The sequence below is a fragment of the Ceratotherium simum genome, chromosome 23, assembly GCF_057802395.1.
Source record: "Ceratotherium simum simum isolate JZ-2026a chromosome 23, ASM5780239v1, whole genome shotgun sequence".
Classification (NCBI taxonomy): domain Eukaryota; kingdom Metazoa; phylum Chordata; class Mammalia; order Perissodactyla; family Rhinocerotidae; genus Ceratotherium; species Ceratotherium simum.
In genome coordinates, this window is record NC_141922.1 from 21,635,536 (window position 1) to 21,650,154 (window position 14,619).

Here is a 14,619-nt window from a genome sequence, read left to right on the forward strand (position 1 = left end):
CACGGGGCTGGCCCCTGTACGCATATCTTGACAATCTTTTGGAAATATATGTGAGATATAAATTCCTAGTAATGGAGTTTCTGGGTGAAAGATTCATATGCATTTAAAAACGTCGATAGATATTTCCAAATTGTGTTCTATCTTAGGAAAATTTTTATCCCTAACAACAGCTATGACACTCCTTATATTTTCCATTCATCAGAAATTATTTTGTAAGCTACAATGAGGATCCAGCTTAATTCTTTCCAGTCAGCCAGTTATTCCAGCACTACTTACTAATTAATCCTTCTTTCAGTTACTGATTAATCCCTGTTTCTTCTTCTAATTTATAATGTTATTGTCATTATAAAATAAACTCTCATATATTTGGCCTTATTTCTGGTCCTCACCCCTCAACACTCATCTACTTATTTTCTACTACCAAACTGTTTTAATGATTTAACTTCAGAATATATTTTACTGTCTAGTCGTCGCCAAATTACTCTTCCTTTCAGTTATTTATTATTTCTTGATTGATCGATTGATTGATAAACTTTTAATATCCTCTCAAGTTTTAAGAAACCCTCTTTATATTTTTATTGTGATTGCCTTGAATCTTTAGGTTTCTTTAGGAAGAATTTATATTTTTATATTAATATTTTTACTTCTAAGATGGTATGTCTTTCCATTTGATTACATCTTTTAAAATACCTTTTTGTAGAGTTTTAACGTGTTCTGCATGTGGATTCTACACATGTCCTATTAAATTTACACCTCGAAATTATATCTTTTAGGTACTATGATGAATGGAACTTCCATTTAATTTTTGAACTAATATTGCCTATATATTACAAATTTGTGGAATTTTCATCTCACTGAATTCCTTTTTTTCAAACGTTTAGTTCATTCTTGAGATTTCAAGATATGCAATTATATCATATGAAAATAAGGAAAGAGGACTTATTTTTGACAAGCCGAGACTGTAGAGTTTGTGTTTGTGTAACTCTGGTTATAGGTGTAGATTTTATGGCTGGAAAAGATCTTTAAAGTCTTCTATTCCAATCCCGGACGTTCAGACTGTTCTCAGAACATATGGGCTCAATTTTCCTGACAAAAAGCCATGAATTTTTAAATAGGGAAATGAGCTCTTGTTTCTAAATGTATAGATAAAAATTCTGTTCTCTGTTGGCAACATCAGCATCTGCAGAGGTACTAACCATCACAGAATTGCAGTGATAATAATTGTAAACAATAACAAAACCAATAGCCAACATTTGTTACACTATCTGTATGTCCGACACCCTGTTATGTGTTTTGCATAGGTTGTTTCATTTAATTCTCGTTACAACCTCCAGTTACTTTTATTAAACCCCCATCTTACAGATGAGAAAACCATGGCACAAAGAATTACAGCAACCTTCTGAGGGTACATAGCTTGCAGGTGATGGAGGCAGGCTGCTTAGCCAGAGTCTGACTGCGTCACCACACTGTACTGCTTCCCAGTGCCACCCCTTCGTGGTGACATGACCCAGTCCCCAATCCCATTGCCTTTGCCTCTTGTGTCTTACAGTGTTATCAGACTCCCCCTGGACCAACACTTCCGGATCTTGCAAGGGCAGATGCTTTGAACTGCAAGAGGCTGGACCTCCTGAATGTCGGTGTGACAACCTGTGTAAGAGCTACAGCAGCTGCTGCCATGACTTTGATGAGCTTTGTTTGAAGACAGGTATGTGACTTTTGAGTCCTCTTTAGCCTCGATTAGATGGCTTAAAGATCCCCGGCTCTTGTACGTGTGCATCGCCACCCTGCTTTGGCCAAACCAAACCGTGGGTTCTAGTTTTACTTCTTGAATGATTGCCAATTGTATGATGAGTCAACCTGTGTGACTGTTGCTTCCATAGAAGGCCCACCCAAAGGACGTTCTTTGCAGCTGCAATCATTGTTTGCTGGTTTCAGAAGTATCTCTGGCCAGGCGTTTTTTCAACTGCATTATGTCTGTCTCTTGCTGTCAATTCCCACATTCATTTCTAGGGCATGTGGGCTGAAATTGTGCACATTCTTGAAGTGTTGGGATTTTTTGTTTTTCTTGCTTTCTTTCTTTATTTTTGCTTGCCTGCACAGTTTCTAGCATGTTTTTATTCCATCTTATCCGTGATGTCATTCCCCATTCTCTGTGCAAGTGGAAAATTGTTATGGAATTCTACTTGGGGTTGCATGCTTGAGTAGCTCTAAAACCTTTCTCTACAGTTTTCTTGACTTTTATTTGCATTTCTTCTATACTGGAACAGTCAGTAGAATCTACAAACTTCTGAATGAATGCACATGAGTTGAAAAGAACCACCTTTGGGGACTTTGCCATCCCACCTGCTGTTTTCAAAGCCCAACACTTCAGATAGGACTATGGAGATACCTTGTAGGCTATCGACCACACCTCTGGGCAAAATCATAATCAAACTCTCTGAGAGAGACCACAATTGACCCTGTTCTTAATATCACCAGATGCAGAGATTCCACAGCTCCCTTAACAAGTTATTACTTGTTTTTGGACTTTTATGGTTAGATGATTCTTTCAAAAATCTAACCTCTGTTTCATTGCTATTAGGCTTATCTTCCTAATGATATCATTCTCCTTTGCTAAAGAAATAGCCCTTGATTTAATAAAAACTGACGTCAACTCCCTTACTAGATCTGATTTGTTTGTTTACCCCTCAAAATAAGAAGAGTTTCATTAGGCTGTTTTTTGCATAACACGTTTTCCAAACATTGACCTTTTTGTTTGTTGTTGTTACTTTTCCTTTGGAACTTCTCCCAGGTTCCTTAGTTGTGGGTCTGCAAACTTAAATGCCGAGAACCTTGTAAACTGAATATATGGATGGAACAGATGTTCCAGCAGAATTCTTTAGCTCTAAATCATTATTTCAAACCAGCAGTCTGTGTTTGCTTGGCACTGAGGAGCTAACATTTTATATTTCCTCTCCACCTTCAGTGGCTTGTCCCTGACATGTCATTCCAGCCTTCCGCATTCCTCATCTTAGAGCTCCTTGCAAAGTTGAATGGCTCTCCTGACTCTAGCTAAGCCCTCTCTGAGTGTAGCTCATGCCTTTCTTCCTAGGTTTAATAAATATGGTCTATAATAACATTTTTCAAGTAGTTTATTTCCCTGTGTACAAAGATAACATATGCCAAGTGTGGAAGAATCAAATATCAAATAATAATAAATAGTTGAAAGAGAAAACAAAAAAGTCTTTGGGATTCTACTGTGCTGACACAAGCACTCTCTAGAGATAGGCACAATCAATGTTTCAGTGTAAACTCTGACTACTCTGTGTGTGTGTGTGTGTTTAGTAGGTATGTATGTGTGTTTGTATATTTATACAAGTATGTATATGCCTGTGTGAGAGTGTATCTGTGTTTGTATACCTTTATACACATCATCCTTTTTTTTGATTGGCTACATAGTATTCCATTGAACAGATGCAACCTACTTCATTGAGTAACTGATATTTAGATTTTCCCCAATTTTTGCTGTTATGAACAATGTATCAATGAATACTATTCATGCATATTTGTACTTTTGTCTGTTTTCCTTAAGATAAATTCCTAGGTGTGGAGAGTCAGAGTCAGAGTATATACGCATTTTTAAAATTTAGATACATATTATAAAATTATATTTCTGAAAGCTTATATTTCTCTCAGAGGGCACAAGAGCCTTTCACTACTCTTTCAGCACTGGATATTCTCATTCTTAAAAATCTTTTCTTTCTGATCTGATAGGTAACCTTCTTATTATTCAGTAAGATTAAATTTTTTTAATGTTTATTCCCATGTTTGCCTTGAAAATTACACACCTGACTGGCTCATACTTTGTAGTTCTGAACCCTGATTTTTTTTCTTTATCCCATTATTATATGAAATCAATAGTTCCTCAATAAATGTAGCTTGTTAATAGTGATGCTCCTTTGGAAGCAAAGGGATTTTCTTATGAAAGTAGGGGAGGAATAAAAGTATATTGATTGGTAGAGTTATCTTTGAATTGGGAAAAAACCCCACGATCTCTATCAGTCAAAGTAACTTTGGAAAATTGCTAACCATTGGGAATAGCAGGTCCTGGATAAAGAAATTCCAAGCATTTAATCTGCTTGGGAAGAGAAGGCAGTGGAAATGTCAAAAAATCAGAGAATTGAATCAAGATGCAAAGATAATTCTAAAAGAATAGAAATTAAACAGTGGCTGCATGGTTTTCTAGCATGGCAATTAACGTCTCTTTATCCATTTATTCACTTAACAATAGTATCTCTTGTTAGAATAATACTAAGGAGCAGCATTGCTTCCTAAAATCATTGTCTTTTACTTATGACATATTTTAAGAGATGAAGACCTTAAGTGTTCCTTAGCTCAGAGAAGCCTTTCTTGACCATTCTATGTCAAGTAGCACTTCCCTCCCACCCTGTCACTCTCTACCAATGCCATCCTCTTATTTCCTTCACGGCACTTAGCGAAAACTGAAATTATCTTGTTTACTGGATTACCTGCTTATGGTCTGTCTATCCCAATTGGAATGTATGCTCCATGAAGACAGAACCTTGTGTTTCTTGTTCTTCATGACCTCCGCAGCACCTAGAACATGGAAAACACAGTAGAAATATTTATTGAATTAACTATGAAGTTTCTCAATATAGCAATCCTGAATTTAAAGAGTCATACTTTATTTTTATGGTAATTTTCAACTAGATTTAATAAATGTTCCTGGAACACCTAGCATGTACTAGGCACAGTCCCAGGCACTGGAGATATAATGGTGAAAAAAGAGATGTGATTTTTCCTGTGATAGAGCTTACAGTCTAGTAGATGAAAAGTCAAACAAAAAGTACAGCACTGTTTTAAAAGTGAAAATATTACTTTTCTGAATATACCCTTCTGTTGGGGTTGAGCCGAGAGCTCTCAATCAAGTATGCTCGGAGAGAAATCTATAACCCATTTAGTGGCCTCCTTGAAAGTTAGGACTCTGACCTCTCATTGTAGGTAGGGCCACATTTTGGTCAATATTTTGGAACTGTGGGTGTTTTTAGTACCCTTGATACACATCACATCTGTTTAGGACTTTAACCTCCAGGTCCGTCTTATAGCAGGTAGAGGCCATTTAGTTGTACTCTCATTTGTATTTAAATCAAGCTGATTATAGTGAAGTAAAGCTACTTTGGAAAATAAAAGAGCCCAGCTATAGTGACTATGCTTACATGGTAGATACCCCTGACACACAACCTTAGAAACCATACATTTTATTGGGTCTTTTAGGACAGTTTGCAAATGGAAAAAGGGTTCCATTTTCCCAAAGGAGCCCAATTGCATTGAGCTTTGGATTCTTATTTGAAAAATTAGGAATTGATCCTATTTGTAAGTCCTCCAAATATCATCTAGGCCTCAGGCCAACTCTAATTTCACAAGCAGATTAAATGATGTGGGATTTTAACTCTTTTTGTTGGCAACCTTTGTAAGCAATCATGGCCTCTTTCATTGGGTTTGTGTGAAGCAGTGAAAGTTTTATTGTGCCGATTACAGCTGGCGGCTGGGAGTGTACTAAGGACAGATGTGGAGAAGTAAGAAATGAAGACAATGCTTGTCACTGCTCGGAGGACTGCTTGGCCGGGGGAGACTGCTGTACTAATTACCAAATGGTTTGCAAAGGTACATGTTTGCTTGGATTGGCTTGAGGTTTAAAAGACTAAAAACTGGAGATGCTCCAAGAGATCTTAGATGTTGTGGATGTAACACCTTGGATATGGGTTTGTGAGGAAGGAATGACTTGTGCTTTTTAATTTCTCAGACTTCTTTCTTAGTTTTACTTCCCTGCATTCACCGATCTGAAATAACAAGGAAATAATCCCAAATTCCATAATTAGGTAGAACAATAGTAATGAAGAGATTCCTGAAGTTCCTGTCTTGGTCTTAGATCCGGTTTCCTAGAAGCAGAGCCAGAGACAGGAATTCCATACATGGAATGTATTGAGAGATTGCTCTGCAGGAAAACCATGTAAGGGAGAAAGGGAAGTAGGAATAAAGGGGAGGCAAGCAAGGACGTGGTTTCAGGTGAAGTCTCACCTTGGCCTGCTCTACTGTGGGCTCTGGAAAGTACCTCCCGGCGTTCTTACCCTTGAGGCAAGGGGGTATGGCTTTTGTACCCACTGGATGTAAGCTATAAGCCCAGGCACCAGCAGCAGCCTGAGGACGGGGGTACTAGCTGGTACAAAGGGTCAGGGCACCAACAGCTCCTGTTCTACCCCGAAGCCACACATACGTGTGTGCTGACTTTGTATGGTTGATTATAGAATATGCTGGTTTTATTCCAATAATAAATACTAGTCAATGGAATACTGGAAATATAAAAGATGCAATTTCTGTCTTGAAGGAATTTAAGTTGCCGTGGTACCCACTTATAGAAGTTAATGGAAAGATCCAAGAATCTTATGTAAAGTTTGCAAGTCACTTTTTTTTTTTTTTTTGTGAGGAGGACCAGCCCTGAGCTAACATCCAATGCCAATCCTCCTCTTTTTTTTTTTTTTTTTTTGCTGAGGAAGACTGGCCCTGGGCTAACATCCATGCCCATCTTCCTCTACTTTATATGGGACGCCGCCACAGCATGGCTAACAAGCGGTGCGTTGGTGCGCACCCGGGATCCGAACCGGCGAACCCCCGGCCGCCGCAGCGGAACGTGCGCACTTAACCGCTTGCGCCACCAGGCTGGCCCCTGCAAGTCACTTTTTACTGTCTAAATTAAGTCCTTCTTCCTAGCTGTGACGTGGAACATTTAAGAAGAGTTTCTGTTAAAAGATTTCAGGGAAAAAGCAAATCAGTTCTGAAATGGGTGTAGTGTTGAGTTGTGGCAAGAGGGTATTACATTAATCCTGAGTTTGGAAAATTTCACCTACCCAAACAATTATTGTAACTTTTGCTAAAGCATAAAATTGATTGAGAATTTATTTCCTTTTCCTTTTTATTTCCCAATGTGGTAAATGTACCAATAAGCCACAAAGGCTGTTAGAAAAGAAAAGAAAGAAAAAATCCTAGGTATCATTGGTCATTGAATCACTACACACTGGCTTTTGCTGGTTTAAAAGTCTAGTTGCAGTACTTTTTTGAGGCCCTTGTGTGTGCCCTGGGTTATTACCTGTGTGGTAAAGCTTCTCCATTTCAAGGAGCATGGTACTTCCTTACATAGTTGGCAGTAATTAGATTCTTGGTGACCAGGGAGATTTCCAGTGCTCTTTACATGGGAGCAGTTTCTCCAAAGTCTTCATCACAAATTTTACTTATATTCAAGACACATGATTTTTGTTTGTTTTAGCACGATTTAAGGCAAATGCTTTTGATAATTTTCATTTTCTCCAAAGGAAGCCTCATTTTTTATCTGAGCTCTTTTCTGTTCTCTATTCTTGGTAGGGGTAACTCAGGAAAGACGTAGGTTTTTGCTCTCACATCTTGGTGGCAGATAAAAGTGAAAGATAGCATTGTTTTTTATTCCTAAATTCAAGAGCTGTACACAGGTCCGTTGGCAAATAATCTGTCTTTTGGAATCTCCCATCTATCATCCCTGAGTATTCTAAGCCTTTTCCCCCAACTGAAGGGAAGTTGTACCATGATTTCCATGGCTTTGAGATGTTCGGTGGCGGAGAAAAGAATGTTCCATCTAATGACCAAACAGTTTATTTCTGGAGGGAAACAAACATGAAATTTTGCTGACTGACGACACTGGTGTTTTTATCTACAAACCATTTAGACTCAGAAGGCTCACATAAATACCACTTGGGGTTATTAAATCTTAGCTTTCCCATCATGTATGGGTGTACTCTAGTAAGCCAAACCAGACACTAGACTTTATTTCAGAATTTCTTTTTAGATAGTGTCCCCTAAGCAACAAGTTTCAGACAGGACACAGGTCCTGGAATTGTCCTCTTCAAGGCTCCAGATGGCATTTATAATTAGATTCACCAACAAATTTACCCATTTTTCCCAATAGGAGAGTCACATTGGGTAGATGATGACTGTGAGGAAATAAAGACCCCAGAATGCCCTGCAGGGTAAGTATAATTTATGAATATTATGAAGTTTTATATATTAGTGGATAAAATATCATAGGATATGGATGGGTACATGGTTAAAAACAATGTAAAACTGAAATCCTCTTATATGGGCAAACTTATGAGTACTTATGAATAATTTACCAGTTAAAAGCTAGAGTGTACATCTTGGAGTAGTAAATTTTTTGTTTTTTAATTTTCTCCTATCACCTCTGTACATATCGGAGACTGAATATCCCCCTACATTTCACCTTAGCTGAAGATTTTACAAAGTATATCTAAATGTCACTGAAGAAGGAAAGAAATGTTTCTGGCAGTGACTTACTTTTTAAGTATTTTTTCCTAAAGTGCTGCTTTTGCCTTTTTTTGGGTGGGAGAGGGGAGGACTACAGAACTTCTCAAAAAATGTCATCCAAGATGGTAACTCCTACCAGATGCTCCAGAAACTTGACAAACCACTGAAGCCCTGCTTTGCTGGGGTACAGCCAAACTGGAGTGACACCCCACAGCTCAAATGTGACCAGCATAAGGCACTTATTACGTCTTCCAGGAAACTGTTGAAAAGTCACAGACTCTTAAATAAATGTCTGGCAGAAAATGAATTTTCAACCAATGTTTCTTCATTAATGTATTTGTTCAAGTGTATTTTTGTTTCAGGCAGCACAGCCTGGGACACAACAACTAAGTATTTAGATATGGTCTTAATTTTTGCTTCCTTTTTAACTTTAATGAGCCACTTGAACGTCCTTGGACTAATTTTAGTCTTGGACTAAATTTACTATGGCAATAGTTTCTGTCTATTTAAAATGTGTTCAGTTATTTTTGAGGAAAAAGCAGTCTATGTGATACAAGCCCTGTTAAATAATAGTGATGATAATAATAAACTCTTATATAGTATTGTTCTCAGTGCTTTATATGTGATTCATTTAAAATATGCCTTAGTTATTATGTGGCTTCAAATAGACTCAAGCTTATACTTGCTGAATTATCTCAAACTCTTAGAAACAATTTTGCACATATTTTAGTATTCTCAAGTGATTGAACAACCAGAATATAGTAAAGGATCTATTTCAGCACATCCTGCCCTAGTTACATGGGTAGTCTCGTCCTGTATTGATGTACATTTTAGAGATTTTCAATAATTTTAATTATTTTTAAAATTATTTTATAACTAAACTTAAAATAATTTTTTATAAGAGCTTAGTTCTAGTGACAAGAGTGTTACTGCTATTAATTTTTTATTCATTCATTCCTCCATTCATTCAGTCGTGTTTAACAAATATTAATGAAACCCTACCATCGGTCCGCAAAATAGAAAGATGAATAAGATACAAACTGTGCTTTGAAACTAGTGAGGAAGAGAAACATGTTAACAGATCATTACAATATAATGTAATATGATATGTATTGAATGGTAAAAGAGGTATGAATTAATATCTTAAAGGAATTCAGAAACAGGAGCAACTAGCATTATAGAAAAAGAAACTTTGAGCTGGGTTTTAAAGAATGAATAGTTTTCCAGGTAGCAAATGGGAGAATATATATTCTATGCAGATATAAAAGCTTTTCACATTGTGAAAAACCTTGTTTGCAGTGTGAGAGGCAGCAGTGGAGGAAGTACATTAGGGGAAATCTGGGGTCCAGTCCTCTCCCTGGCTGTTTTGTGACCTCGGTCATTTAACTCTGGACTTCAGTCACCACAAATATTACGTGGCTGGAAGCCCAGCCTGTACAGATATCCTCATTGGAAGTTTCATCTTGGAAATTCTTGGTCCCGATTATTGAGATTGACTAGGCATAATGGAAACTCTGTGGCAATAATTTTTCTAAAGCTTAATGTGTTACTGTTTAAGGTTTGTTCGCCCTCCATTAATCATCTTCTCTGTGGATGGTTTCCGTGCATCATACATGAAGAAAGGCAGCAAGGTCATGCCCAACATTGAAAAGCTAAGTAAGTCATTTTCATACTGCGTTCTCATCTGTGATCCATGAACTGCACAGTAACTGCTCAGCTATGGGCTTTGAGACCTATGAACACATGGCTTTAAATATATTTTATTATTGGAAATACAAAAGGTTAACACATGTCTTTGATAGTTTATAAAATGGATTTCCATACACGAAGTGATTCCTGTTGGTTCTCTTGTTCTAATATCTGCAATTCTGTTTCCAGGGTCTTGTGGCACACACTCTCCCTACATGAGGCCGGTGTACCCTACAAAAACTTTCCCTAACTTATACACTTTGGCCACTGTAAGTATTTTTTCAAAGGATGTAGATTCAAAGGGCTGATTTCATCCTGAAGTGACTTAAAGGGAGATTTTTAAAACATGTTCCTTAGTGTTCAAAGAAAGTCTTTCTGTTTTCCATCTTACCTGCATTAGTTGTTCACCGTAAATGCCTTTTACAACTTGTGGGTGACTGAACCTCACTGCAACTTGAAAGCTGAAGCCATTTTTCAGGTGCAGTTCTGTCTGAACACATACATCAAACCTCTCTCAAATACCACAGGATCTATTGTTTATTTTCTGAATTTTCAAATAAAAATGTTGGCTTCAGGGCTGCTGTGTTTTAATTTTCAGATACTCCCAGTTCTACCTTGCTTTCTTCTTTAAAAACATAATTTGTTTACTTATTTTATTATTATTAATTTTTTGTTGTTTGGGGAGAGAAATAGAACTTAGGAAAAAGGAAAAGTGTATGTAGAAATAGAAGCTCCTTTGGAGGCACATAAGTAAATTTCAAACTAAATGTTAAGTTACTGAAACAAAAATTAATTTCATCTTATTAAATTATAGCAGTTAAAACACACAAATATTTAATTTCTTGTAATCATATTAAGTTTCTCAAATGGCTTATAATTAGTCCATAGATAATACTCATGTGTGCTCAGACAGACACTCTTATCTAAATTTGGAAATTAAGTATTGCTATACAACCTCTACGATAAGAACATTTATGATAGGAAATATGTGTGGATTATTGTATTGTTATTTTAAGAATGAATTTGCTTTTACACAAAGGGGCTGTATCCAGAATCACATGGAATTGTTGGCAATTCAATGTATGATCCTGTATTTGATGCCACTTTCCATCTTCGAGGGCGAGAGAAATTTAATCATAGATGGTGGGGAGGCCAACCGGTAAGTTTTGCATTTTGTGTGTGTGTGTTTGAGTGTGCATTGAAACATATCATCCCCAAATTTGTTAGCTGCAAAAACGATGCATATAATTTCTTCATACTTGACAATGTTTATGTCTTTTTATATTATATATATGTGTTTGTGCATAATATATATGAATATGTATATAGATAAATATGTGTATATGTATGTTTATAATATACATGTGTATATGTGTCTATGCATATACAAATGTGCATATATAATATACATGTATATATAGATGTGTATATGTGTCTGTGTATATATATGTGTGTACATTTATGTGAGGTTATGTTTATAAAAGTATGAGATGATAAGTGTCTTCATTAGGATGACAGTGGAAATGGTGAGAGGTAAATTCCAGAAACATTTTGAAGAAAGAATAGACAGTCAGATCTTATTGATTTACTAGATTTGGGGGGTACAATGAAAAAGAGAGGTGAATGACTATGACTGCCCCCAAATTTTGGCCCAGGTGCCATATGAACGGAAACAGGAAAACTTGCTGAAAAAAAGGAGCTCAATGAAACTCACAGTAAATTCATGCATTCTTTTGTTTAATCCCTTTTAAAAAAAAATCTTGGAAGTTACATATAATAATTAGAATCCTACCTTGATTCTGGACAAGCAAATTAATACTTTGAAAGAAATCATCCCGTTTACTTCACATCAAATGGCTGGGCCGACTGTAAAAAGGAATGTACGTGGCTTTCTACGCAGTATTTTTCCTGTGACTGTGTGTATGGTTAGGCAGCTTGCTTTGGTCAGACATGAGCAAAGCAGCAACATAAAGCCATGGTTGTTGAATGTGCAGAACTGAACTAAGCGCACACGACCCTTGGTAGAAGGATCAGGATCCCCATAGGAACACATCCCAGTACACGCAGTCAATCAGAAACATGTAGAAGGATGGCAAATGGTTCCATCTCATGTCAACTCTGATTGGGGGCCATGGCTGCCTGCAGCACTGGTTAGGAAAGAGGGCTGGGAGACCTTTGTGTGATCTGCCATGGCATGAAGAGTGGGCAGTGTCTGCACACATCTGTGTATCTGCCATCCTTAAATGATCTCAAACCTGGAAACATTTGCTACAATCTACAGGCAAAATAGAGAATATAAAGCAAGAAAAGAATGGTATTGCTCTTTGAGAAAAGGTCATTTGTGATAAAAATATTTGTATTGCGTAATAAACTTGTATGCAAGGTTAAATATGGGCTTTTCATTTAAAAAAAAAAAAACATTGGAAGCCTTCTTGTGTGTCTGTAGAAGTGTTTCTTTATAGTTGAGGTTCTGATTCTGCTGTCTTTATTCAGGCTGGACTCCCAGAAGTCTATGATGACCTAGGTTGTGAGCATAGTGAAATTTGTTTACAGGGTGGATTTCACAAATAAAGTTTATGATAGAGGAACATTTTATGATTTAAATAAAATGATTGAAATTAGAGCTCTGTCAAGCTGTTGCTAGTTGGTCTTTATTATATCAATTTTATCATGGAAGCAAACTTGCTTGAAGAACCATAAAGGATATAGGGATAAATAGTAATTTTATCAAATTGGATCACCTTATACCAAGTGTTGACATTAGGTTTCCTCTCGGTTGGTATGACTCAGAAGATGAGTCCACATATTCATTAACTTCTGCAGAAACAGAGCAGAGGGAGTGCTGTTAACCTTCCCAATGAAGTGAAGTCTCTGTTTCAACTCCGTTTGCCCGCTTCCTCACTAACTCTCAAAGCTGACACATTTGACCAAGTTTAGTACTTTCCTAGCGCTGAGCAAGATTTGCGGTGAAAATGATTTGTGTTTCTATCTTCTTGAACAAGAGGCCACCATAAGAATTCCAGTGAGCATAGTAGCTATAATTTAAAAACATATTTTATTGAAATTGGGCATAAAAGAAGAACATATGGACAGAAACTATAAGAAACTACAGTATAAGAGTATAATAAACTATAAATACTGTAAGAAAAGATGAGGAAAAGAGCCTTAATAAATATTCCTCAGGCATTTAACCATCCTCTCAAAGGCTTGTACATTTCACAAAATCACCAGTGAAAAAATAATTGGAGTAGAGAAAATATTTATAAAAATCTTAGACAGAGAATTAAATTAAACAACTTATTTTTACTGAGTGATTAAACCATGAAAGACATTTGGCTAAATAATATAGAGGTAGGATTAAATGGTGAATGAGACCCACTCTTATCCTAGTTTAAAATCTAGTAGATGGGGTGAGGCATTTGTTCAGTGTCCATCTCAAAATTTTGCCATTGGGCTTCCAAAAATAATTTCTATAATTTAATTTCATCTTTTTTTTTTTTTTAAAGATTTTATTTATTTATTTTTTCCCCCCAAAGCCCCAGTAGATAGTTGTGTGTCACAGCTGCACATCCTTCTAGTTGCTGTATGTGGGACGCGGCCTCAGCATGGCCAGAGAAGCAGCACGTCGGTGCGAGCCCGGGATCCGAACCCGGGTCGCCAGCAGTGGAGCGCGCTCACTTAACCACCAAGCCACAGGGCCAGCCCTAATTTCATCTTTTTTTTTACCCTGATGTAGCCACTTGAGCAAAGTCGAGTCTGCTTTTAATTTGCTAATCTTCAGAATGCACTATTAGAAATTGTCACTCACCGTATGACGCTACACTTCTCATACATATTTTAATAGAATTACTTTTGTTGTTGTTTTAAAATTGCATTTATTTATTTTTTTCTCATTACAAAAGTACTTTTCATACTCTTAATGGAGTTCCTTAAGTGTGTTTGTTTCTTTGAAAATTCTCTCTGCTATGATCCTGCAATCTAGTACTAAGTTAGCTCAGTGGGGGAAATTCCCTGTTCTATTTAAATCTAGACTCAGCAAGGTGAAGACGGAGCAGGACTCCCAGGGGCCCACTAAATGTGGAGACTTGAGAAACAGCCCGACATCCCACTGTGATGCAGGTCCTCTTAAGCCATAGTTTCTGAAGTAAGGAGTTTCTAGGAGGAGCAAATGCATTCTTATCCCTTCTCAAGTTGCTCGGCCTGCAGTTGTTTTTCCGCCGGTATTGGTGATGCAAAGAGTTGGTTCTGAGACCATTGTTGTGAATTACTGTAGTGTAAAAATGCAAGACAGATGGCATGTTCAAGAGAGAGACAGCAAAGAGAAGAATGACGTTAGAATAGGGGTGAACTTCCAGGCCCAAGGGTCTGGCTTGATGGAAAGTGTGGGTCATTGCTTACCTCTCTTTTGTCTATTTTATTAGACAAAAGTGGGATGCTTTGCTTTCTTTTCAGGAAAATCTTACCTTTCCTTTATTCCGTTGTTTCTTTTTCATATGCTGCTATAAATCTGTATTTTTTTTTTCTCTTTTTATTGTATCTTCATGTGCTTAGGATGGACTTTGGTCGCCTGGTGCCTTTGCT

The 14,619-nt window shown here is 37.1% G+C and overlaps 1 protein-coding gene across 9 annotated transcripts in view; it reads left to right on the forward strand.

The window, feature by feature from the left end:
* The window catches only part of ENPP2 (ectonucleotide pyrophosphatase/phosphodiesterase 2), a 107,779-nt gene that overhangs the window by 41,404 nt on the left and 51,756 nt on the right, over positions 1-14,619 (forward strand). For all 9 annotated transcript variants that reach the window (XM_087447518.1, XM_087447514.1, XM_087447512.1 and 6 more), the window contains exons 3-8: positions 1,550-1,705; positions 5,539-5,664; positions 7,994-8,054; positions 9,908-10,005; positions 10,228-10,307; positions 11,078-11,197. In XM_087447518.1, the coding sequence (XP_087303644.1) occupies positions 1,550-1,705; positions 5,539-5,664; positions 7,994-8,054; positions 9,908-10,005; positions 10,228-10,307; positions 11,078-11,197 (641 nt within the window). The remainder of the gene's footprint in view (positions 1-1,549; positions 1,706-5,538; positions 5,665-7,993; positions 8,055-9,907; positions 10,006-10,227; positions 10,308-11,077; positions 11,198-14,619) is intronic.